Source organism: Hibiscus syriacus, unplaced genomic scaffold (genome assembly GCF_006381635.1).
Source record: "Hibiscus syriacus cultivar Baekdansim isolate YM2019G1 unplaced genomic scaffold, ASM638163v2 tig00116965_pilon, whole genome shotgun sequence".
Classification (NCBI taxonomy): Eukaryota; Viridiplantae; Streptophyta; class Magnoliopsida; order Malvales; family Malvaceae; genus Hibiscus; species Hibiscus syriacus.
In genome coordinates this window covers 3,023,464-3,049,808 of record NW_024063490.1, presented here as the reverse complement: position 1 = coordinate 3,049,808, position 26,345 = coordinate 3,023,464, and the positions used below count along the sequence as shown (strand labels likewise).

Sequence of the window (26,345 nt, the reverse complement as noted above, 5' to 3'; positions counted from 1 at the left end):
ATCTTTGCGCTTGGGGCAATGACGCAGCTCATGAGGTTCTAACCGAGGCGCGTCTATTGCTGGTTGAAAACTATTTCCAAACCCCCTCTTAGGCCTTGGCTTGACCTTGGCCTTCGAGAATTTCTGGAAGGGCTCCCTCCGGGGTAAAACCCTACAATTATAGTTACAAGTTTTGATTTCCATTTACCATGCCTGATGGAGACCAAGAACCGTCTTAGGAATGGCTTCAAGCCCTCCTCAAACAGTGGAGTTGACCTAAACCATGAAATGTGTCGATGGCCCATCTTATACGACTGACATAATCCGAATCCACAACAATTCAAATGGGATGCGAAGTAGGTGTTTGCTAAATGCCTAGCTGAGAGATATCAGATGGTATATCAAGTACCAAAGCCAGATTCCATCTAATTTGAGGATAGAGATTCGCATGGCAAGGCTGATGAAGTTGTGACATCGGACAAAGTGGGTTTTTTAAGGACATCGACGAGGACTGGATAGTCAAGGAGTGCCTCAGGGTTGAAAGTAACTTGGCTTTCTTCACGTTGTGATCCATCACGTTCTCTTCCTCCTCCCCCGGCTCCATTTCTCTATTACGCTATACCCTTAATTAATTTAGCATTTAAAGGTGAAAAATTCCATAGCTTTCATATGAATTAGGATTTGGAATTTGGTGATCCAATCTCATAAAAACTGATGCTTTGATTAGGGAAACTTACACCCTTAGTTATATTGGGCTCCACTTCTTGCTCAATTTGAAATGACAATAATAATGACATGTGATGATAAAAGAAACAAACAATCTCTGGTGAAGGATTAATAATCATATCTTTTATTCTAAAAACCTGCTGACATGATTTGCTCGGACAAGGACACCAAGGAAATCCAAGAGAAATAACAAGATCCAAACATAGCAAATCCCCTCTACTAGTCTTAATTGAAATTCAATATGGCAAACTCCCCACATTCTTCTTGTAAGTGAACCTCTCTCCCCTATCAGCAACATTCGCCAGATAATGAGCGTTGGACAAGTGCAAAAGATCGGCTAAAGAGAAGTTGTAGACATTAATTTTTCCATTTTAAATTATTATTATTATTATTATTAGTATTATAATATATTATTATTATTATTATTTTATTATAAATAATTACAAATAAATACAGGCCCAATTTACAAAGAACCCGACCCAGTTACACAACCCAAATATAGCAGACTCGGGCCAGATGGCTCAGCCAAACCCTAAACCCAATTAAGGTTTGTATCATCTCAGCCAGCCGCCTCAGTTCACAGCCGTTAGATCTGGCTATGATCCAACGGTCCATATGGCCACAGCAGGAAACCCTAGGGTTGGATACCCTAGGGACTACGGCCGCCGTTGCCAGGTGACCGAACCAGCTGATGCCAACGCCACGCCAAGCCTTCTCTGAAGCCTCCAGAAGCCAGCTGCCCCGACCACGTCAAAGCTCTATGGTGACTCACCGAAAAGCCCCTCTTGGGACCGGTCCGAGGCAAGCGCCGGTGGAGGCTATAAAGCCATCACCAAACCTGCAAAATAAGGGAGAATGGAGCAACCAACGGCAGAAAACGAAGCAAGAAATAAAGAACAAGGCACGACAGCAAGCACAACCAACAACACAACAACCAGAAACAAAAATAAAAGAGAAGAGAGGAACTTGCTTTATCGTCGGAGGCCTTCGAAACGTCGCCGGAAACCTTCAGACTTCGAAGGTAAAAACCTAGATCTACTAAGATTAAGGGATTTTTGGGTAAAAATAAGGTTATATTCGAGTTTAGGGAAGTGAAAAGAACGTTTGGGAAGGTTTTTAAATTTTTCGGCCACCATATACGGTGGCTGGCGGCGGTGATCGGCCGGAGACCGGACTCCCTCCGGTGTAGAGAGAAGGCAGAGAGAAAATCTTTTCTCTCATCTAGAGAGAGAAAAAAAAAAGAAATGAAACTTTGGCCCTTAAGGGCCGGATATAGGGTATTTATACCCAATATGAAACAACACCGTTTCAGGTCGTAACTGTGCGTTTTGGTAAACCCCGTCTGTGACCCTTCAAATTTTATAAACTTCCATTTTAGTCATTGGAATCAATTTCTGCGCATATTAATTTTGTCTTCAAGTTTTACTTTATTACAATTTAGTCACTACAATTTATTTTTATATGTTTTAATTTGGTTTTCTAATTTTAATTAATTTATATTATAGTCACTGCTTATATATATGTTTATATATTTAGGGTAAATAACTGATTTAGTCCCTTATCATTTAATTAATATTTATTTTAATCTGATTAATTAATAAAGGATAAATTACACTGTTGGTATTTAAATCTCATAATATTTCAAACTATAGTTGTAAATTTTAATATTTTACATTTTATTTCTGTTATTTTTAATTTTATTTATTTTAGTCACTATTTAATTGCAATTTATTTTTATTATTATCTTTTTTTCAATATGTTTAATTTAATATTAATTATTATTTTATTCGTATAAATATATATATTTCATTAAACGATAATGTTTATTTATTTTTAAATATTAAGAAAGGGTGGTCTTAAAACAACTAGACGTCCTATTCTGGTATTTTAAAAAATAAATAAATATCTTATTTATAAAAATATATATATTTACTTCATTTTTATTATTTTTAATTATTATATTCTTCTTAATATTTATTTATTTTTAATATCAAAGAAATGGGTTGTCTTAAAGCAACTAGAAGTTCTATTTAGATATTTTTAAATAAATAAATATTGTATTTAAACAAATATATAAATATATAGTTATTTTAGTTTTATTCAAATTATTATATTTTTCTTCATTTTATATTTATTTAATTTTAGTCATATTAATATATGTATATTAATAAGTATTATTTAATTAATTGCACTAATTAATTAAATAATAATATTTATTTATTTTTAAATATTAAGAAAAGGCAGTCTTAAAATAACTAGACATCTTATTCTGATACTTTAAAAATAAATAAATATACTGTTTATAAAAATATATATATTTACTTTATTATTTTTAGGAAAATTATTATATTCTTATTAATATTTATTTATTTATTAATATTAAAGAAAATACAGTCTTAAAGCAACTAGATGTCATTTTCTGATATTTTTAAATAAATAAATGTCATATTTACAAAACCCTAAATATATATATATATATATATATATATATATAATATGTTTCCTTAGAAATGTCAAATTAAATTTGAAATAACCTAATCATAAATTAAATTTATATTCGAATTCTTAAATTCTATTATTAGAGACAATTTATAATCGACAGAGACCAATTTTGGGCGTTATGGGGGTGCTAATCCTTCCCCAAATGTAATCGACTACGAATCCCTTTTTATTATTAAAAAAAAGAATGAATTTTTGGTTAAACGCAGACCAGTTTATCTTTTAACTGATGTTTTCTTAAAAACTCTTTTAAAAGACAATTTTTAGGTATTCGACCTACCTTACTCAAAAAGGTCGATAGCGACTCCCAAAACATTTTATAAAAACCATTTATATATCCACATTATTTTTTCAGCCAAATAAAATTTCGTGCCCGGGCGAAAATCGGTTACGACAGCTTGGCGACTCTGCTGGGGACAATGGTTAACCTAAGTCAATTATATGTTGTCTCTATAATTAGAATTTGAGAATCCAATTTTATTTAATTTATGATTCTTTTTTATTTCTTTCAATTTATTTTATACTCTTGTATTTTATTGATTTTTAGATATTAATTTTTATGTGAACATTTCTCCTCACACACAACACATGCATTGCATAACATAAGTTTTATAATCAAGCTTGTCCCTTTTAAGTGGGAGTGAAAGCGACGTCTTCGTGAGAATTTATTCTCTGTGTCATACTTAGCAAGTAACTTTTGGGGTTCATATATCCTATGTCTTCGTGAGAATTTATTCTCCGTGTCAGGCATAGGGAAATGTATCCCCTCGAATTGAACTCGATCCGCTTAAGTCTGTAATGGACTAGGATTGAGGGTTTAACAGCCTAAGGGGGCACCAATAAGGACCGTTCGAGTACCTTTACTCCTAGAACTGAAACCCTGCATATAATAAACCATTGAAATTCTCCTGATCTAAGATAATACTAAAACCCTGTTCGTAGGTGTACACAAAGGAGAAATAAGCTCTAGCTTTTAATTTATTTGATTTTATTTTTTCTAAACAAAGCATGGAATTAGAAATCATGCAGTTAGGTTAGTTTTTCCAAACAAAGCATGGAACTAGAAAGCATGAGGTTAGGATTTATACCTTGATAGATAGAATTATTTTTCTTTCCATTAGTTGGTACTAACCATTTTATTTTATTTTTTATTTTTTCCCATGCATGTTATTTTATACATTGCTATAATTTGTTTATATTGATTTCTTTTATCTGCATTGCATGATCATGGCTTAACCAAAAGGTGTTGATTTGAAAGACTGTTCATCAAATTGGAAAGAATTCATAAATGGACAAAAAGTTTTATGATCAAGCAAAATATGACGCAACCATGGAATGGCATCCCGAGGGAACTCCAAAGATAGAGGAGAGCTATACACCCAAAGATCGTATGCCCATTGAAGAGAAAAAGGAGATACAAGAAATAAGAGAGCAGATGTCCAAGATGATGGGTAGAATATCTGTTTTGGCCAAAGGAAAAGAGATTCCTGCACAAAAAGAGAGAGAGCTCAATGAAGATAAATCTGCAATCTTAGATATGCAATGGACTTTTGATCCTAACCAATTTGAGAAATTATAGACAGTCATCATTCGTATTCACAAGTTATCTTGAGATACCAAGAAAACGGTGACAACTGTAAAAGTTTCCAGAGATGAGAAGAAATCATGTAATCTGAAATCATAGAAGTTTAATTTTCTCCCGACGTCTAAAACTCAAGTTCAATCCAAGACAAAAGGTGGTTATCCTTTTGATGCTATCCCTATATCATATGAGGAGTTATACGAGAAGCTACTTGAAACACGAGAAGCAGCTCCGCATTATATGAAGCCGTTTCAACCTCCGTATCCTAATTGGTATGCCATCAACGCTTATTGTGAATATCATGCCGGAGCTCAAGGGCATACCATTGAGAATTGCCTTGCCTTCAAACATCGAGTCCAATATCTTTTGGATCATGGAATCTTAGAGTTTAGGATAAATGATCAACCTAGTTTGTTAACTGAAGGTCCTGCTAGATTAATACCAAAAGTGGTCAAAGGAAAGAATATCAGTAGGGGTGTCCAGAAGAAAGAAACTGTGCTGATAAACGAGGCTCAAATGCATCATTTAAAGAATGAAAACAAGAAATTGAGCACAGTACTGGAAACCATACAAGAAGATTTCAAAAAGGTCAGTCAAGCCTTTCAAAATGATGGCATAGGAAACACCCCAGAAGAGTGGATAATAGGGGTCACCAATCTGAAAAAGAACTGTAACATACATGAAGGTCGAGCCAAGAAGTTTTATCATGATTCACGAGTTGCAGAAGAAAGACTCAATACAATTGTCATTGAATCGGGAAAATGTCAAGTCGAAAATCAAAGATTGAATAGTGCTATGACCAACATGGAAGCATCATATCAGATCCATCAGCTTGAGATCGATACTGAATTAAAAGCCACTATGGCCAAGAACAAGACATTGAAGAAATGTTTATATGATTATAGAGATCTTGTACGAGAACTTCTTGAACATAAAGATTCTCTCACAAGAAAAAAATGAACAACATTGTTTACAACTCCGAGATTTGACACAGAAGATGAAGGAGAAAGAGAATATCATGAAGGAAGTTGCTGCTCAAGCAAATAATGTGGCTCATAAGCTAGTGGACTTAGCTGGTTTTACAAGAGAATTAAGGTAGATTGATAACTCCACACTTGAACATGAGTGAAAGTTAGTTTGGCTTTTAAGAGAAATAGAGAAATTAGGAGTGAAAGCTATCCCCTACATGTAAAAGTTTTGTTTGATGCACCAAAACTTTTGTGTTCAATGAAATCTGTTCTAAGATGATCACTCTTGATTAACACCTTTTGTTGCATTTGCATTTTGCATTCGTATTTTTTCATTACATTTGCATTTTTTATGTTTTCATTTGCATTTTTATATTTTCATTTTATATTTGCATCTTTGCATTGCACAGTTTGCATTCTTATTTTTACATTTATGCATTTTCGCATTTACATCGCATTTTTATTTATTTAAGTATTGTTATATACATTAATTATAAAAACATGTAAATAATTTCTGAGAGGTCTCTGTAACAGTAAAACCGAGATCATTCATTCATATTACTGTACCATCATCATGAAAACAATGGAGCAATCTTATGAAAGACTACAAGATCAGTGGCCAGAACAATTGACAGTGTTACCTCATGATACAAGGAAAGAAGCATCACAAGATGGATCAAATCAAATTACTCAGGGGATGGCATCTGATAAAGAAGAGATAATTGCTAAAGAGAAACAGTGCTATCAGATTAATGAGTCGAGAATGATAACATACCTTGGGGCATCCTACTCGAACCCAAAGAATATCCTCATTTCATAATATGAGAAGAAATTCAAGAAAGTGGACGAAGCAATCAGAAATATGAAAGGTGTTAATGCCTCCCATAAAGAATTAGAAGCAAGAGAGCTTAGCTTGGTTCCAGACTTGGTTATTCCCCACGAATTCAAAATGTCTGATTTTGAGAAATATGATGGCACTAGTTGTCCCTTAATCCATATGAGAATATTTTGTAGAAAAATGGAAGGATATTTAAATTCTAATGATTTGTTAATTCACTCCTTCCATGATAGCCTCATTAGACCAACAATAATATGGTATAATTATTTAACCCAAGAATAGATCAAGAGATGGGATGATCTAGCTGATGTATTTTTGGGATAATATCGATATGTTAGAGGTTTAGCTCCAACACGTATGGATCTTCAAGGAGTAAAAATGAAAGCTAATGAAGGGTTTCAGAAGTATGCCTTAAGATTGAGTGGAGTGGCAGCACAAGTTCAACCTCTCATGCTAGAATAAGAGATATCACATAGGTTTCGGGTCCTGCTCCTTTCTTTGAGTTAATGTTGGCAAATCCCACGAAGGAATTTGGGAATCTTATGACAAATGGAGAATTAATTGAAAATGTGATCAACAAAGGAAACTTGAAAGTCACATCCAAAAACCAGAAGGATCAGAAAGTGAAAGATGATGATGTGAATGAATGTCGCATCCAGAATCCCCGCCACTGCAAAAGAAAAAGAGCAAGTAGTTGTTCGGATAGACCAAAGAAAGTTATGCGAGCAAGAAATACTTTGGAGGTATTCCAAACTTCCATTTCAGACTTGTACCCTCATTTGATTAAAGGTCAATACATCACACAAAGACCAACGAAAGTGACACCAAACCCTTCTGCTCATAGCTATGATCAAGGTAGTATTTGTGATTTCCACTTGGGGGTATCTGGGCACTCTACGGGCAATTGTAGGCCACTGTTAAAAGAAATTGAGATGCTTGTTGACAACGAGACATTGACACGAGAGTTGGTGGAACAATGGATGATGAACTCAAATAGGGCATCAAAGCATGATTAAATCAAGTGTTGTCACATTGAAGAAGTAAATGGGCATCCTAATCAAAGAAAAGATCATTTCATCAGTCATAGTACCTTTCTATTTTCAGCTTCTTGTTTGAACTTGTTTTTTGTTCCTTTCTATGCCTTGTTGTGATAAATAAATTTTTGTTGCTTTTATGGATATAAGCAAGAAATTAAATTTTAATCTTGAAATTTTTGAGTATCAAGTAGATTAAATATTCCTTTTTAAGAATTATAGATCTTTGGCAAGTGATAAAATTATATCCCATCCAATGCCAATTACTTGACCTTTACTAAAACCAAATCTTGACCATACATTTATCTGAGACTCTGAAGTCATGTCTTTACTTGTTTTTGAGACACCAAATCCATATGTTTACCTTCTTGGGTAGAGTTGATTGGTTTATAACATTCCATCATATACACGACTTCAAAAGTCACAAATTTATCCTTCCAAATACAAATCCATCATGAACCAGAAGACCTCAAAAGAACCAAACTTTCAAATTATCTGTGAATCTTCCTGCAAGAAGAGACGAGATGAGGCATCATGGATCAACTTATTGGAGATAATTTCGAGTGATTGGGACATACTCAAAGAAGAAGAAAAAGATCGATTTTGAAAAATTATATCATGCATTAATTATATTGTTTTCATGTAAATAAAAATTAATCTTGAATATTCATCCCCCTGGGATACCTCTTTTTACAAAGGCTTCTGTGTATAAGATGACGAACGACATTGTTTCATTTATCTTTTCAAAAATAAATATATTCCTTGCCGTCCCCTTTTGAGCCTATAATATTTTTCTTCTGATTCAACCTTAACCAAGGATCACCCTCTACATTAGGGGGCAAGAAGAAGAATATCTGCTCACAGGAATAAAGATTGTCAATTACGAAGGCAATCTTCATGAAATGAAGAGAGTTTTGAACTACAAGGTAGATCAGATGCAAAGTGCTTGAAGATCAATCCATTCAAGAATAACGAAAGAATTTCCGAAATGTAAGAGGAAAATGAGGTTCTCAAAGCAATTAAAGTCCTATACTCATTCATCAGAAAAAAAAGGAAAAAAGAAAAAAAAAGAGAAAAGAAGAAAAAGAAAAGAAGAAAAAAAATTTGAATCAAGATGGGTGACTCATTGAGCCTCAAGTTATGAATGAATCTTATAGAAAAATCCCCAGCAAAGCAGATCCAAGTTAAGCAAAGCAAGATTGAAGGCATCAGAATGAATTGATCCTTGGTTCAATTACCTTTAAACAGTTGTTTGAGCCTTTTTATCCCTTTCTTTCGTAACCATGAGCCCTGGCCTACGATACGTACCTAAAAAGTCCATTCTAATCATACATGGATTTCTATGTGAAAGAGACTACCTTCAGATTTCATCCCGCCTCTCAGGATTGACTTTTATTTACAAAAATTGGTTTTTTTAAATCTTAAATACATGATATAGAAATATGATAAAAGGGGGTTCAAGATGTAAATTTTGAATAACATCTTGAAACCAAAGGAGGATTCTAGTTGAAAACCTGAAAAGGCGCCTCGAATATTGAATAGTGCAACAATGACATAAGAGACGATCTTAAGCTCTTGATGAAGCACCGCACATCCCAAAGATGTTCCTGAGATTCTGAAACCAAGAAGTATCTCTATGAGATGAGCATAACAACCATTCCTTCAAGATAGTGGAAGCTCAAAGAGACATATATGATGGATCAACATGATAGACCTTACTTTACCAGAATCAACCTAAGCCTTAAATCAGTCAGTAATTTTGACACTTGCTATAGGACTATGTTTTTTTTATTCAAAAGTGTAGTTGATTCTTTTGATATTCTTTGAATTCATGCTTATGATTTGATTATATTGTGAACCCATACTAGGCAATATTTTACAAAATTCTTTCATTCTTCAATAAAGAAAAGAGAATAAACATTTTCAAGCAAGACATTCTCAAATGAGAAAGGTTCTTGAAGCAAATTGTTGCATGTTCTACCTTAATTGTAGAAAAAGAATAAACGAGGCCAGAATGGTGAAGCACTTCACATTCTTGAAAGCAAGTGGTCCAAGAAGCCAGAAAGCCTGGAGAATTAAACTGGTAACGCTCTCTTGTGACATTATCAACAACTCATCAATAATGATTACCTTTTTCTAAAGGGACATGCTGAAAGCCCATTTCAACCAAATATTTCCATGGTTCGGAAAGAGTGTGGTATATATTGGAAAAACATAAAAGAAAGTCATTGTAGCAGTCAATGCAAGAAAAAACACCAACAAAAAAATCTTCTAGTTCATCTCGATGATGTTTATTTCTTCCAGTAAGGTTGTTATACTGGATGCCACCGACAACAAGGTCGAATCTGCCAAATCTACTCATCAGTTGCTCCAACTGATCATCATTCAGTTCTTGCACATATGATTTTAAAGGTATGCCGAGCCAGTAAAGGGTAACCTCTGCACCACCAATCCCAGAGAAAAGAGACAGAACATTGATACCCCTGGGGAACATGTCTCTTAAAACTGAAAGATGATAAGCCACTGTGCCGACCTGGAATGAATTACCAAGCGATTTATACCACTCTGTCTGACTAGACTCCTCCATATCCAGAATATGATCACCTCATTCATAAGATGCACATATCTTAGATGTTTTCCGTCAGAATGATTGAGTACTTCTTAAGTTTGTGATAACATGAAAAGAATTCCTCAAATTACTTGACAACACTGTTGTTTTGTAACACCAGAATGAGAGCATTCAAGATTAACAGATTTGTGTACAGATCACGAGTACCCTCAATGGGGCATTAGCGAACCTAGTGGGGATCATAAGATTCAAATCAAACAAACATTGAGAGTAGGCCTTACAATTTAGAATGTTGGGGCATGCTGAAAGCCCATTTCAAACATAAATGATCCATGTGGGGCATTTGGAAAGCCCACATCAGTATGAATTTTTGGGCATCTTTGAAAGCTCATATTAGCAAGAAGAAAATGTTGGAACATGCTGAAAGCCTATTTCAATCAGAATCAGGAATATTGACGCATTTTGAACGTTTGTATCAACAAATGCTGGGGCATGCTGAAATCCCATTTCAATCAGAAATTGGAATATTAACTCATTTTAAACGTTCATATCAGCAAATTCTGTTGAAGGCCCACATCATCATATGTTAAAGATCATTTATTTGAGCAAATATTTCCAATAAGACAGAAAGATGTGAAGAATGAAAATGGTGAAACAGTGACAGTGGAGCTGACTATACATAATTGCTTCGTTCATTAGGCAGTTATATTAGGGTCCTATTGTTGAACAAATATCTACTCAGCAAGTATGGGTTTCAAATACCCAATCTTCTTAACCATGTGTCACATGACATCGTGTTCTTTGCTAAGCTACATCACGGTTGCATGGATAAAGATGGTCCCCGTGCAGACCATTCAATCCAGAGTTCAATTCTTCAAAATCTCAGCTTTGAATTTTGTATTCTGTGTGTCGGTGATGATTGGAAATATTTATTTGAGATTTCTGGCAGTTAGTTTCAATCATGTTGTTGAGGCCACGAAGCCATTTTTTACAACAATTTTTGTTTACTTCAGGACATTGAAGAATGAGGCTCGACTTATATATATTACCCTTATTCCCGTTATTACTGGGGTTATCATTGCCAGTCAGGGTGAATTGAGTTTTTATCTATTTGGTTTATCAGCAAGAATTCCATGAACCTCCTTCTGTACATGGCTCTTATAGCTAATATGTTTCTACTTCCTATAATGCTCATTATGGAAGAGAACGTGATCGATATCACACTGGCCCTTGCCCGAGATGATATCAAAATCAGTTGGTATCTCTTATTCAATTATTCACTAGCATATCTCATGAATTTGACCAACTTTTTGGTCATATCAGCATATCATTTGTATTCCCACTGAGTTTTGTTCTCAAGTGGTCTTGTGACATCATACAAAAGCTTTGAAAAATATGCAAAGAGCTTCAATTGATGAGAAATCTGGGCAGAAGCCACATGAAAATATGAATTTGTCAAATGTTTTACGAACATCTGAACAAAAGCCACAGGAAAGGATGAATGTGTTGTCAAATGTTTTACGAACCAGTGGTTATGGTGCTGAACCAATATTGTGATCATATGGTTTTCATTTATTGATGCAAGATAAAGTTTTTCTTCTTCAACCCCAAGGTTAGAATTGAGATATGATGAAGATTTCTTTCCACAGAAGGGGAGCTGAAATTTTAACAATAAGAAACTAGTGGAGCCAACTAAGATTGAACAATAGGTTGTTGTTAAACATCTCGACATGATATGGTCTGAATGGTTTTTCTCGAGATCCAATTAGATGTGGAGACATGAAAGGAATTAGGATAAATCCTCCTTGTGATGGGTTTTAAGTGTCAAATCAGAATAAACACTGCTCTCTTAATTAATCCCCACTGAGTTGGACATATCTACATCTACATTCTTCAAAGATAATAGATTATCTCTTCAAAGATGATAAATTCTCTTTTTAAAGATGAAAGATTTATTGGATTTCTACACAACTCTAGACGAAGAAAGTCGGTTTTATCTACGATAAAATGGGGCAACAAGATTGTAATTCTGATTACGGCAAGAAGCCAATAAATGAAACATTTCTTCTAAAACTTAAATGAAACAAAGAAGACACAAAGATACAGATTGATTAAATGGTTCTTCAGAAATATAGCATAAGTTGCTACACTAATATCCGAAGGTAACCCTGGAAATAAATGATCAAGTGAAGGAAGAGGAGTTCACCACTTTGAAGTCAAATGAAGATTGCATCAACATTCATGCATTCATAAGAACATTATTTGTACAATAGACAATGCATTATATTGATACATTTGATTGCATTCAAACATAAGGGTTTTTTTTTAAATTTTCGTATGAAAAAGAAGATTCATGATGAAAAATACCTTACAAGAAGAAGGTAGAATTCAAAACTTCGAATGCAGGAATCACATCTGAAGAATTGATGAACGCAATCCACATAAGAAACATTATTATTTTGGGGCATGTTAACCAATCAACCAAGTTATTTTGAAAAATGAGAAAACAATTTTCAAAATTTTCTCATTTAATCTTTTCTGAAAATGAAATTGTTGAATAGTAAGAAAACGATTTCCAAAGTTTCTTACTTAGTAAACTATTTCCCACATCTGTAAGACCTTTACTGCATGATGTTTTCAAAACCTTGGGGTCATCTGTAAGACCTTCAGTGCATGATGTTTTCAAAACCTTCGGGTCATCTGTAAGCCCTTCAGTGCATGATGTTTTCAAAACCTTCGGGTCATCTGTAAGCCCCTCAGTGCATGATGTTTTCAAAACCTTTGGGTCATCTGTAAGACCTTTAGTGCAGGATGTTTTCAAAAAGCCTTCGGGAGTTTTTTTTTTTGATGTTTTCAAAACCTTCGGGTCATCTGTAAGCCCTTCAGTGCATGATGTTTTCAAAACCTTCGGGTTATCTGTAAGCCCTGCAGTGCATGATGTTTTCAAAGCCTTCGGGTCATCTGTAAGCCCTTCAGTGCATGATGTTTTCAAAACCTTCGGGTCATCTGTAAGCCCTTCAGTGCATGATGTTTTTAAAGCCTTCGAGTCATCTGTAAGTCCTTCCGTGCATGATGTTTTCAAAACCTTTGGGTCATCTGTAAGCCCTACAGTGCATGATGTTTTCAAAGCCTTCGGGTTATCTGTAAGACCTTCAGTGCAAGATGTTTTCAAAGCCTTCGGTTCATCCATAAGACCTACAGTGCAGGATGTTTTCAAAACCTTCGGGTCATTCTTAAGACCCCTGTACAGAATGTTTTCAACATTTCCATCATACTCAAAATAAGCTAAATGAAAAAATTATTGTCTTTTTTCTTTGTTCTATTCTTGTTAACACAAGAATGAGCAAAGAGGGGAAGTTGTAGACATTAATTTTTCCATTTTAAATTATTATTATTATTATTATTATTATTATTATATATTATTATTATTATTATTATTTTATTATAAATAATTACAAATAAATACAAGCCCAATTTACAAAGAACCTGGCCCAGTTACACGATCCAAATATAGCATACCTGACCCAGATGACCCAGCTAAACCTTAAACCCAATTAGGGTTTGTATAATCTTAGCCAGCTGCCTCAGTTCACAGTCATTGGATCTGGCTATGATCCAGCGGTCCAGATGGCCACAACAGGAAACCCTAGGGTTAGGATACCCTAGGGACTACGGTCGCCGCTGCCAGGTGACCGAACCAGCTGCTGCCGATGCCACGCCAAGCCTTCTCCGAAGCCTCCAGAAGCCAGCTGCCCCGACCACGTCACTATGGTGAGTCACCACCATAGCTATGGTGACTCACAAAAAAGCCCCTCTTGGGACCGGTCCGAGGCAAGCGCTGGTGGAGGCTATAAAGCCATCACCAAACCTGCAAAATAAGGGAGAAGAGAGCAACCAACGGCAGAAAATGAAGCAAGAAAGAAAGAACAAGGCACGACAACAAGCACAACCAACAACACAACAACCAGAAACAAAATTAAAAGAGAAGAGAGGAACTTACTCTGTCGTCGGAGGCCTTCGAAACATCGCCGGAAACCTTCAGACTTCGAAGGTAAAAACCTAGATCTACTAAGATTAAGGAATTTTTGGGTAAAAATAAGGTTATATTTGGGTTTAGGGAAGTGAAGAGAATGTTTGGGAAAGTTTTTTAAATTTTTCGACCACCATATACGGTGGCCGGCGGCGGCGATCGGTCGGAGTACGGCTGCCGACCGGAGACCGGACTCCCTCCGGTGTAGAGAGAAGGCAGAGAGAAAATCTTCTCTCGTCTAGAGAGAGAAAGAAAAAAAAAAGAAATGAATCTTTGGCCCTTAAAGGTCGGATATAGGGTATTTATACCCAATATGAAATGACACCGTTTCAGGGCGTAACTGTGCATTTTGGTAAACCCCATTCGCGACCCTTCAAATTTTATAAACTTCCATTTTAGTCATTGGAATCAATTTCTGCACATATTAATTTTGTCTTCAAGTTTTACTTTATTACAAGATAGTCACTGCAAGTTATTTTAATATATTTTAATTTGGTTTTCTAATTTTTAATTAATTTATATTATCGTCACTGCTTATATATGTTTATATATTTAGGGTAAATAACCAATTTAGTCCTTTATCATTTAATTAATATTTATTTTAATCCGATTAATTAATAAAGGATAAATTACACTGTTAGTACTTAAATCTCATAATATTTCAAACTAGAGTTGTAAATTTTAATATTTTACATTTTATTTATGTTATTTTTAATTTTATTTATTTTAGTCACTATTTAATTGCAATTTATTTTTATTATTATCTTTTTTTTCAATATGTTTAATTTAATATTAATTATTATTTTATTCATATAAATATATATATATTTGATTAAACGATAATGTTTATTTATTTTTAAATATTAAGAAAGGGCGTCTTAAAACAACTAGTCGTCCTATTCTGGTATTTTAAAAAATAAATAAATATCTTATTTATAAAAATATATATATTTACTTCATTTTTATTATTTTTAATTATTATATTCTTCTTAATATTTATTTATTTTTAATATCAAAGAAATGGGTTGTCTTAAAGCAACTAGAAGTCCTATTCAGATATTTTTTAAATAAATAAATAAATATTGTATTTAAGCAAATATATAAATATATAGTTATTTTAGTTTTATTCAAATTATTGTATTTTTCTTCATTTTATATTTATTTAATTTTAGTCATATTAATATATGTATATTAATAAGTATTATTTAATTAATTGCACCAATTAATTAAATAATAATATTTATTTATTTTTAATTATTAAGAAAATACGGTCTTAAAATAACTAGACGTCTTATTCTGATACTTTAAAAATAAATAAATATACTACTTATAAAAATATATATTTATTTCATTATTTTTAGGAAAATTATTATATTCTTATTAATATTTATTTATTTATTAATATTAAAGAAAAGAGAGTCTTAAAGCAACTAAATGTCATTTTCTGATATTTTTAAATAAATAAATATCATATTTACAAAATTATATATATATATATATATATATATATATATATATAAATATTTTTCCTTAAAAATGTCAGATTAAATTTGAAATAACCTAATCATAAATTAAATTTATATTTAAATTCTTAAATTCTACTATTAGAGACAATTTATAATCGACAGTGACCAATTTTGGGCGTTGTGGGGTGTTAATCCTTCCCCAAACGTAATCGACCACGAATCCCTTTTTATTATTAAAAAAAGAACGAAATTTTTGGTTAAATGTAGACCAATTTATCTTTTAACTGATGTTTTCTTAAAAACTCTTTTAAAAGATATTTTTTAGGTATTCGACATACCTTACTCATAAAGGTCGATGAAACTCCCAAAACATTTAATAAAAATCATTTATTTATTAACATTATTTTTCCGTTAAGTAAAATTTCGTACTCGGACGAAAACCGACTACGACATATGTCATCGCCCGCCAGGAACCGACTTTCTCCCAGCCTCTTGTCGTAAACCTCCAACACTTTTTTCAGCTTAGCCTCATTTTGGCTGATCAGGGATTGGTCTTGCTTAAGCTTCATACGCGGTGCAAACGCAAGCTGGAACACCAGAACTGAGCTCGGCGGGTTAAAGCTCTTCCCTTCAGCTTTCACCCATTGATCTATGGAAGCTTTCGCCAATATGATGGTTCCGTACAGCCCTTTGTTCCCTTCTCTGCGTACTTTTCACACGCGTACCTGCAAATTGCCCTTACTCTTCAATCCCCAAACCAAAGATTTTAGCTTTGAATTTTAAACACAGAAATTTTTCAAGTCTAATCGAACTCAGTTTTGATTTTTTTCGAATTTAGTCAAGTTCAACAATACTCTAGCTCCACTCGACTCATTCACAGTCCGGGTGGAATTACAGTAAAACAAAAGGCAAGTTGAAAAAGATTACCAAAGAGGGAGATGGCTTCATTTTTGAAAGCCGGCACTTGACCAAAGGGCTGTTTTGAAACCAAGAATTCAGTGAACGTAAATGGGTTTAGTTAAATCAGAGGAAGCAGAAAATGAATGAATGGATGGACCTGAATCTTGAGGAAATCGGGGGTCTTGTGCTCGCCTTTGGCCATGTTAACGGGGTTAAGCTGGAATGGAACATCTTTCTCGATGAGACAAGAAAGGACTGTAGATACTACGGAGGACAATGGGGGCCATGCACTTTCACCGGAGTTGTCATTAGGAAATGCAGTCGACGGTAGTGCTTGTTGATCACTCCACCATATAAAACGAGTTTGCACCTCATCCTCCTTTCACTTTATCCCTTGCTTAATGAGTTCAGTTAAGTGGGTCCTCGTAGGGTGGACCAAAGTCATAAAAGAGAAGGTAAATGGGTGATATGTACCGACAGGATTATGGGCTTTGTTGGGCTACATTTGGATTTTCATTTCTGTCACCCCTATGTTTTCTCTATAGTCTTGAATATGAAATAGGCGTGGAAAATAATTCCATTCAATTTAAAAAATTAAAATTTTTGACTTATTCTGTAATGAATGCTTAAAATGTAATCATTTTATAATAATAATAAATTATATTTTAAAAATTAAATTATGTATTAGAAATAATGTTTTTGCTCTCGTTATTTAGCCTATTGAAAATTTACTGTTTTAAGAGATATCCTAAACAAATGTCATTTGCTTCAAACTCTACTTGATTTTTATAAATCTATTTAAAAGGTTATCTTGAATTTTGAGAGATGAGTAGTACCACCAAAATTAACTCAATCGAGCTAAATTTAGCAGAAATACAGTAAATAGTTTAATTTTATTAAGTTTAGGTAATATACATCTAGCTGCGTCGTTGCATCAAGCGCAAAGATTTTATTCCATATTTAGTTTTTTTTTTTTTATTTTTTAGTTTATTTATAAGAAATTTTAACGTACGACAACTTTAATATACGGTTAAGAAAATACGTTATCGATTTTATTATATTTTTTAACAAAATAAAAAAAAATTATCAAAAAAATTATTATTTCTATTGATTTTATTATTATTTAGCATGCTACCGGTTTTGTTAATCCATAAAGCTCTCATGTGAAATGTGAAGAGGAAAAATGGAAATAATGCGAGAAAACCACGCAGCGAACCAAAGCGAAATTGAATTGATGCTCTCCCTTCCCTACCTCCAATTCGTTTTCTGCTCTGCAAGTTCTCAAATTTAAACCATTTTTTGTTTTCATTTTACATTCAAAAGCCAAACAAAATCACAAGTCAATAGGCGGAGGAAGGAGAAGGAAGGAGATGATAACGCGATCGAATTTAGCAGAGCAATTGAGGGAGTATCAGCTTCGATCTAAGCATGATTGGTCTTCCGTTTCGTTTTTCTCATCGACGTCCAATCTCTCATCTTATAGGTATACCCCAATTCAATGATTTGCTTTCGATGTTCTTGTTTCGAATTTAAGGTTTGACCATTTAGGAATTAGGTTTTTTTCCCCTGGTTTTGATACAACATCATCTTCGCACCTAACGTGCTGCTATGAAACATTTTCCGTTTGAACTTTGATCGAGGCGTTACAGATTTTCCAGGAGAAGTAGGATTTTACAGGATCAGTTGCCTAAAGGGATTATATCTTTTTGAAAATTGGGTAAAGGGATTAGCTCTAGCTTCTCGGGTGTAATTTTAAAAAAATAATAATAATTTCGCTTCTCTATTGATTTCATTTTGTCAATTTACTGATACATTTACTAGTAATGGGAAAAATGGGAAAGGAAAAATGCTTGAAAGATTCTCGTTGTTTTTATATTATCTTTTCAAAATACAATTGAAATTTCAGGTGGTCACAGAAATCAAAACTGACTCTGGATTTTCATAAACTGCTACTTAGTAACTTCTTCTGATTCGCATTAGACCTCAAAATGAAAATAAAAGACTGTTTGAAATCGTTGATTCATCTTAATTTTCATCTGAAATTAGATCACTTAGCTGCTGAAGGCAGCCTGCCGGAGGGGATGTGGCATATTTAAAAATTTCCTTCTATTGACATTTGGTTAATGCTGTATGCCAACAATTTTAAGCTTAATTGTTAACGCTTGCTATAGTAGAATGCTTGTCAAACTGCTGGGAATTGGTGATTTACAGATTGTTTGGATATGCTCAGATTATTGGGTTTAGGCTCGGAGTCCTTAAGTGCCAGAAGTTGAAAATAATAATCTGTTGATGTTATAAGATTTCGTATTACTTATTCATGAATCATGGAAACTTTACTGATTTGATATGTTGGTACTTGGTACTTTGGCCTAGTTACAACAAGTTTGACATGTTTATAAGATTATGATTTAGATTTGTAAATTATTTGACACTGTGAATTCCAATTTTTTGTTGGGAAAATAGAATGAAGAACGAGACGTCTAGTCGGTCTAGAGTACCTGTTTTATTCAGATACTGTCATTTCATCTTCATTCTGCTATTTGTTTCTCTCTGTCTCGGCAAATGACCAATTCTGATAGTTGTGCTTTCTTTATGCTTAGCGGATGCAGGGTGGATGTTATGGTCTTTGCTATATGGGAACTCGTCATTTTAGCTTTCCTGGTTTTTTCAGCTGTTTCTTTATATTTTAGGCATATGCAACCTGCCTTCATCCTAGCATGCGTCACAATACTATTGCTTCTCTGCATGAAAATCATAAAGTACGTGAGGTTGGCCAGGAAAAAGAAAAGAAGGATGCTTCTTCCATTATCTATTTAGAACAACGTGAAAGCTTGAACAAGGTTAAATGGGACCAACATGATTAGTTGATCGTTGCGTTAGGGTGCCACATGCACTGGTCTATTGTAAATGTAACTGTGCCTGAAGCTAGCTGGTGAAGGAATGTGATTGGAGATGATCACCTCAAAAAATGGTGAACCAAGGTGGGATTTCTGATTTGAAATTGAAAGTCTGGATGCTCTAATTGAACATATAGCAGTGAATTTTAAGGTATGGTTTCTTTCTCAGTAACTTTTATGCAAGGGTCAATGGAACTCCAATCCAAGTCGGAAGATAGTGAGCATTATTAGTTTCATTTTCTCATTTGATTGACATCCCAGGATAGAAATGGACGTGGTGAGTGATCGAATCAATTTCTTTTTTGTATAATGTACCCACAGTTGTTTTGCAACAGAACAAATACCATGCAGGACTTAAAGTTTTCACAGTTGATAGCAAACAGATTATTGCAAACAGAAGCATCATATTTATACCGCCGTTGTTGTTTCAGTGATGCAAATTGAGAAGAAAAGCCTGAATTAAAAGCGATCAAAGTTTGGAGGTGGCTAGCTTTATTAGATCCTTCCTCAGAATCTTGCCTGATGGATTCTTGGGTATTGAAGCTACGAGTGCCACTTTCCTTATTCTTTTGTATGGGGCAACCTGTTCATTTCATTTACCACCATTATCTCAGTTTCCTGTGCTTTATAAATTAACTCCATTGCATTCTGTAGTCTGGTTAGTGCTCGAAGCATACCTGTTTAGCCACGAACTCCATGATGTCGGTCTCCAATATATTGCTTCCGGGTTTTCTCACCACATATGCCATCGGAAACTGCCCAACCAACTTATCAGGAAACCTGAGATGATATGCAAAAGGGATTAGATCAAATACACATGATTCTCTTTAGCATCTATCAACATAGTTTATATAGGAGGAAAACATAATTAGGGGATGAAGAGAACTCACGGAATAACGGCAGCATCTAAAATTTCAGGGTGGGTAAGGAGCAATGCCTCAAGCTCTGCTGGAGGAACCTGCCAAATCAAGATTTAAGTAGCCAGGTCAATAAGAGGTGCATGAACAAAAATAGCTTCATCTTTGATTCTTCGTAATAAAAAACAATGTAAACCAGTAGGGGCACCTGATATCCCTTGTACTTGATCAGCTCCTTCAACCTGTCAACTATGAAAATGAATCCATCTTTATCAATATAGCATAAATCTCCGGTCCTCAGCCAACCCTTAGGATCAAGAGTCGATGTCGTTGCTTTTGGATTGCTGAAATAACCTACATTCAACGGAAAATAACATCAGAACATAGTACTGTTCTTATCGCTTCCAAATCTCTTCGGAAAACTGATCTCCGCTTTGCACAATCAAGATTTTCAGGGGATATCTTTGCAGTTAAAGTTTCAAAAAAAAATCTCTGCAGACATGACTTTCAGAGCCTTGCACCTCTCAGGAGATCAAACGACTGTTTGACATGACTTATAAGTCTTAAGTAAGGTCAAAATCAATTGACAATTGACAATTAATCACATTAATTAAGTTTATGTACTTTGTCTGTCTACAAATAATTATTATGATTTTAAGCCTAACATTAACATTAAGAATTGTTAAAAACCTTCTCGATTAAGACCAACAAAAAGATGGCGTATAAAATTTGAATTTCAACCTTTATTTCTCACCAAACAGAATTACAATATTAATCAGCGATTGATCAATTATCAATTGTAACTCTCCACGTAAAACCAGAAACATATTAACTGCCTATAGCTACCTTAATCCATTTGTTCCATCAATTTAATAATAGGCAATCAACTCTCATCTGTATAGCAGCTATTGTCCGTGATAAAGGGGATATTTAAAGCAAAAAAAAAACACTTAATTATGCCTTAAGTAACAATTTTTAATCTAATGAAATATAAAATAAACAAATGCCCAGATCCTTATCCCTCAGATTCGCATTTGTATGAATCAATCCTACCAGCTAAAAAGGGGCATTTTACTAATTCTAATACCGTCAAAGGAAAATCATTAGCATAGTGACAGTATTTTTTTTTTGTGAAAAAAGCATAGTGACGGTACCTTTCATAACGGAGGGACCCTTTAGCCAAAGCTCACCCGTTTGATTCACCGTTAAAGCCTTACCACTCTCCGGATCAACTACCTTAGCCTCCATGCTCGGTGACAACAACCCCGCCGTACCATACCTCCGGCTCTCCTCCAACGAATCCGTCGACGCACCGATCCCAGTCGACTCGGTCAAACCGTACCCCTGAAGAATCTTTACATTCGGGTACTTCTCCAGAAATCCCTCGATCACTTCTCTACTCAGTGGCGCACCACCAGACAGTGCTGAGTGCAACGAACTCGTATCATACTTCTTTCGTATCTGATCGGCGGAGTTTACCATCGCCACCAGAATCGGCGGCACGAGAGGGAGGTAGGTGGCGCGGTAGTTCTCGATTGTTGACAGCATGTCGTGCATCTCGAACTTGGATAAAACTATGACCGTCGACCCAGACGCCAGCAGCCCGGTGGCGAACGCTACTAAGCCGTAGATGTGAAACATGGGAACCGTGCAGATGAACCTCTCTCCTACTTCTAGGCTGAACCTGTTTATCACTGTTTGTACCATAGCTATCAGGTTTCTATGAGATGAAACCACCCCTTTGCTGGCACCGGTTGTACCGGACGAATAAAGCAGAGTCGCCGTGTCGTCCTGGGTGACTCGGTCCCTGACTCGACTCCCACTCGGTTCCGTCTTCGTCATCTGATGTAAAGTCGTCACAATCTTCGCTCCCCCAGCGTCACTGTTCACGTGATCGTCTAGTAGCACGATTGGAATGGCGGACCCGGCTAATTTAGGGAGAAGTTGAGAGACGGTAAAGGCGAGAACCGGCTTTGAATCTGCGATTTGTTTCCCGATTTCACCAGCGGTGTTGAGAGGGTTGGTGGTGGTTATGATAGCGCCGAGGGACATAACAGAGAGGCAAACAATGGGGAAGAAGATGGAGTTGGGTGAAAGGAGTAAGACGACGTGGCCTTTCCGGATACCCATATCGGAAAGACACGTGGAGACGGAATCAACGGACTTCCAAAGCTCGGAGAATGTGAGGTGGCGGCTGGTGGTGGCGTCGATGAAGGCAATTTGACCGTGGTGGGCTCGAGACGAAATGAAAGTGGTGACGTCGAGGGAGTGGTTCTTGGGGAGGGGAATGGTGTGGCGCTTGCTGTAGAAGGTGGAATTGGACCGGCAAAACCCACTCCTTGGATCGATCGCCAAACTCATATTTTCTGCCATGGATTTCCTCTTACAATGCTTCACTTTAGATCGCTTTACTTCTCTATGTCAAAGGTTCAAATAGGGTCCGCTGCTAAAAGAATAAAAAATTACTAGGCTTATGTAATAGAGTATAATAATAATTTGGGTAATTTACACCGTTCTCATTAAACTTTATTCTCTCTACTATTTTGTTTACCTAATTTTATTTTTTCTATTTTACTCATTAAATTTGACAGATTAAATTATTTTATTCACCATGCCTTTAAGTTGATGATGTGGCTTTTTTATTAATATAAAATGATATATATATATATTAATATTTAATTATGAAATATAATATTTAAGGGTAAACTATACATTTAGTACCTAAACTATCAGTTTTAGTCTGTTTTAGTACATAAATTTTTTAATCTTTTCAAAACTATACATTACGTTTAGTTTTCATTTTATTTTAGTACCCGTCAATAAAATTTTCCGTGTTTAGTATATAAACTATCAATTTGATTCGTTTTAGTACCTAAACTTTCAATTTTTTTAAATTTAATGTTAAATTTTCAATGAGTTACTGAAATGAAAAAAATAAAGTTTTTAATAGCAAGATACTAAAATGAAACAAAACTAAACTTTTAGGTATGATTTTGAAAAAATTGAAAGTTTATATATTAAAATAGATCAAAACTGATAGTTTAGGTATTAAATATGTAATTTACCTAATATTTAAAATAAAATAAAAATAAAAATTCTTAAATTTTATTCCACACCCTTTCTCTTCCCCTTCGAATTCATCTTCTCTTGCTCAAAAATTCTCCACCATTTCTATTCCTCTTCTAATCTCTCCATCCCCAATCCCAACAACATCGATCATCAAATCTTTTATAAGTTCCAACCGTCCCAACATCATCTCCATGCTCTTATTGATTGGGTTTTAAGAGTAAATACCAAACTTTGGGATAATGGATATTGGGTATTTCAAAGGCTAAAAAGATAAAGGGAAATGGGAGTTGAAATCAAAGCTTGGGTTTTAAGGGTCAAGACTAGATTTTTAATTTCCAAATTCAGATTAATTTCAAATCATGGTTTGATTTAAGGGGTGGGTGAGGGTCATACAATGTCTCTTTTAGCAAAGACCAAATTGAAGGAAAAAAATGTAAAGCTGTGAGCCTTTGGGGTTAAAGATGACAGATTCTTAAGGGGGTTTTACTCAAAAAGCTTTGGACAAATGAGGAAAATCATAACAACAGAAAAATCAGAGGAGGGAGTCGAAGAAGGAGGCGAGGGAGTGGAAAGACAAATCTTAGAGACGTGAAGAAAATGACGTCGGAGAAAATTCTGATGGTTGAATAAAAGTAGAGTCAAAAGTAAATGGAGAGAAATGAGATTTGGTTATGTAACACCTCAACCCGTATTTGAGTCAAATACGAGTCTGAGACATCACATCAACTGTTCAAAACATGTATATTTATAAAAACAGTAAAAATTTAAACTTTCATTAACAAAAAGTTATTCTTTTACATCAATATATTTAAAAATATTATTAAACTCAATCAGAGCATACATACTTATCGACTTTGTTTACATGCCAACCTATTTATTACATATCAAGACATACTGTGTAATTTACTTCAGATCTGATCTTTGAGCAGAGATATGTTGTTCCTTTGAACTTAGCTTTGATCATCCTGCTTCTCAGTACCTACGTGTAAATCACTTACACGCTAAGTCATAGACTTAGTGAGACATAAAATATAATAATAATGAATTCATGAAACATACTGATACATGCATCACAAGGCTCACATTAAATGAAGAAGTAATAACTCTTCCAAATGATTCACTCGTCCAAGCATTGGAAAAGAAGATCAGAACAGAAGTAGACTTGCGATGACTTTTTGAATAGGATCCTGATCTTATTTAGTTAATATGTCTTCTGGATATACGACCGTCTATCTCTTATCTTTCCAACGGTTCTTGAATCGCATCAATCCGATATCGGGAACTCAAGATATGACCATTCTACTGAAGACGGTGCATGCAGAAAATCTTATACGGGATTAATACGAGATTTTGTAAATATTACAAATTTTCAATATTTTTATTGATTATTTGTAATATAACTTAATATAGGATGATGTATTAGCTTTTAGGATTAGATTTATTATTTTATTAGGAATTAAAGTTGGGTTAAAATATTATTTTTAGTTATTATTATTTATTAGGAATTAGAGTTAAGACATATTAGTTTATTATTTTATTCATTAGTTATTTAGGACCTTTAGAACTCAGCCCCTATATAAAGGAGGTTTCATTGAACTTTGTAAATCAAGTTTTCTTTGATTAATAATACAATGAGAGTTCGTTTTTGCAAGTGTTGATTGCCTTGTGCCTTCGAAGCTTCTTCTCCTTGAGTTCTTTCAAGTTCTTGTAAGGGAGATTAATATTCACACTCTAATTTACCTTTTCATTACGACTAGGAGGGTTGGTTAGAGTCATATTATCGTGTTTGCCTTTTCATTGCATCTAGGAGGGCTCGATAGGACATTATCCATCGATTTTCCACATATCCATCCACGCCATCAATCATCTTTATCGTTCACCTTCATAAGGGAGATCTTTTGATTTCTTGGTTATCTTATTTTATTTGCAATTCCTTTATCTTTTCTTTATTCTTATTTTAATCTTGTTTCTTACCTTGTTTCCAGTACCTAAAAGAAATCCCAAGAACCCTAATTGCTACCGCCACCTTCCCCTATTCATTCCCCATTGTTCTTCATCGAGTCTAGAGCTTTCTAGGTTTGATTCTTCAATAAGAGCAACGTTCATTAACCCGTCACCGCTTCGCTATCAATTGGTATCAGATTTGGGCCGACTCTTGCAAAGAAGCAAGCAATCTTGTTTGTTCTTGCACACAAAACCGTCAAGGTACCCCAACGGAGCTAGTTCACAAAAGATTCATCATTTCAGGTTCTTGTTATTTAATTTTAATTTAGATTCAAATCATTATTGTTAGTTTGCTATTTTTCAAAAAAAAAAGAAAAAGGCTAAAAAAAAAGAAAAATCAAAAAGCCAAAAAAGTCACAAAAATTGAAAAATTGCAAACGAAGGAATATAGGGTTGATATTCTCTATATCTCATATTCATCCTAAGATTAATATCCAGTCTAAATTTCAGCCCAATCGGAGTTCATTAGAGCCTTCAAATACATTCTTCAAGTTTCAGCGGCAGATTCGGTCTAGGATCCTGTCGAATTTCTTGAAAATTCTACAGGTGGAATGTCGTGGTGAAAACTTCCAGATTGCAACTTCATATATTGAAGATAATTTACGCAAAAAATCAGAATATTTGGAGATCAAGAACACCTTCGAACAAAGCGATCAAGAAAAACAGATTGTTTGAGGACTCACCGTTCAACAGAGTCCACTGGATACTACTGAAGGTATTTTGTTCTTAAATTTTACAGGTGGTTTCTTGACGCATCAAAAGACATTCAAGAATTTTTCCAAAATTTTTGGACACCGGTAACCCCCTCAAAAACGTTGCTCAAGTTGATCAAGCGTTTTTCAGGTTTCTGGGTTGGTTCTTTTTTTCTTTGACTCTTAGTACTTTAGGTTCTTTTGTTTTTCCTTTTTATTGTTCTTTTGCATTATC

The 26,345-nt window shown here is 34.5% G+C and overlaps 2 protein-coding genes, 1 non-coding gene and 1 pseudogene across 3 annotated transcripts; 2 read left to right on the top strand and 2 right to left on the bottom strand.

Moving 5' to 3' along the window:
• On the top strand, nucleotides 1-151 carry LOC120191341. Its single transcript, XR_005522682.1, has one exon. It is a non-coding gene; the product is annotated as a U4 spliceosomal RNA (small nuclear RNA).
• Nucleotides 152-941: 790 nt separating this feature from the next.
• LOC120191295 lies at nucleotides 942-17,900 on the bottom strand (annotated as a pseudogene).
• LOC120191193 lies at nucleotides 17,756-19,914 on the top strand. The gene is made up of 2 exons (XM_039194163.1): nucleotides 17,756-18,074; nucleotides 19,201-19,914. Exons 1-2 carry the CDS (start codon nucleotides 17,962-17,964, stop codon nucleotides 19,406-19,408), a joined length of 321 nt encoding a protein of 106 aa, XP_039050094.1. The 5' UTR covers nucleotides 17,756-17,961; the 3' UTR covers nucleotides 19,409-19,914.
• An 18-nt stretch (nucleotides 19,915-19,932) lies between these two features.
• LOC120191192 (4-coumarate--CoA ligase-like 5) lies at nucleotides 19,933-22,733 on the bottom strand. The gene is made up of 5 exons (XM_039194162.1): nucleotides 21,500-22,733; nucleotides 20,554-20,699; nucleotides 20,379-20,446; nucleotides 20,166-20,268; nucleotides 19,933-20,071 (listed from the first exon to the last, which is right to left on the bottom strand). Exons 1-5 carry the CDS (start codon nucleotides 22,716-22,718, stop codon nucleotides 19,958-19,960), a joined length of 1,650 nt encoding a protein of 549 aa, XP_039050093.1. The 5' UTR covers nucleotides 22,719-22,733; the 3' UTR covers nucleotides 19,933-19,957.
• Nucleotides 22,734-26,345: the final 3,612 nt, after the last annotated feature.

Coding starts and splice junctions, on each gene's coding strand:
- LOC120191193 (XM_039194163.1), top strand. CDS start 17,962: ATGATAACGCGATCGAATTTAGCAGAGCAATTGAGGGAGTATCAGCTT. Junction 18,075..19,200: donor TCCAATCTCTCATCTTATAG/GTATACCCCAAT, acceptor TAGCGGATGCAG/GGTGGATGTTATGGTCTTTG.
- LOC120191192 (XM_039194162.1), bottom strand. CDS start 22,718: ATGGCAGAAAATATGAGTTTGGCGATCGATCCAAGGAGTGGGTTTTGC. Junction 20,269..20,378: donor TTAGATGCTGCCGTTATTCC/GTGAGTTCTCTT, acceptor ATATCATCTCAG/GTTTCCTGATAAGTTGGTTG. Junction 20,072..20,165: donor TGGAGTTCGTGGCTAAACAG/GTATGCTTCGAG, acceptor TGAAATGAACAG/GTTGCCCCATACAAAAGAAT.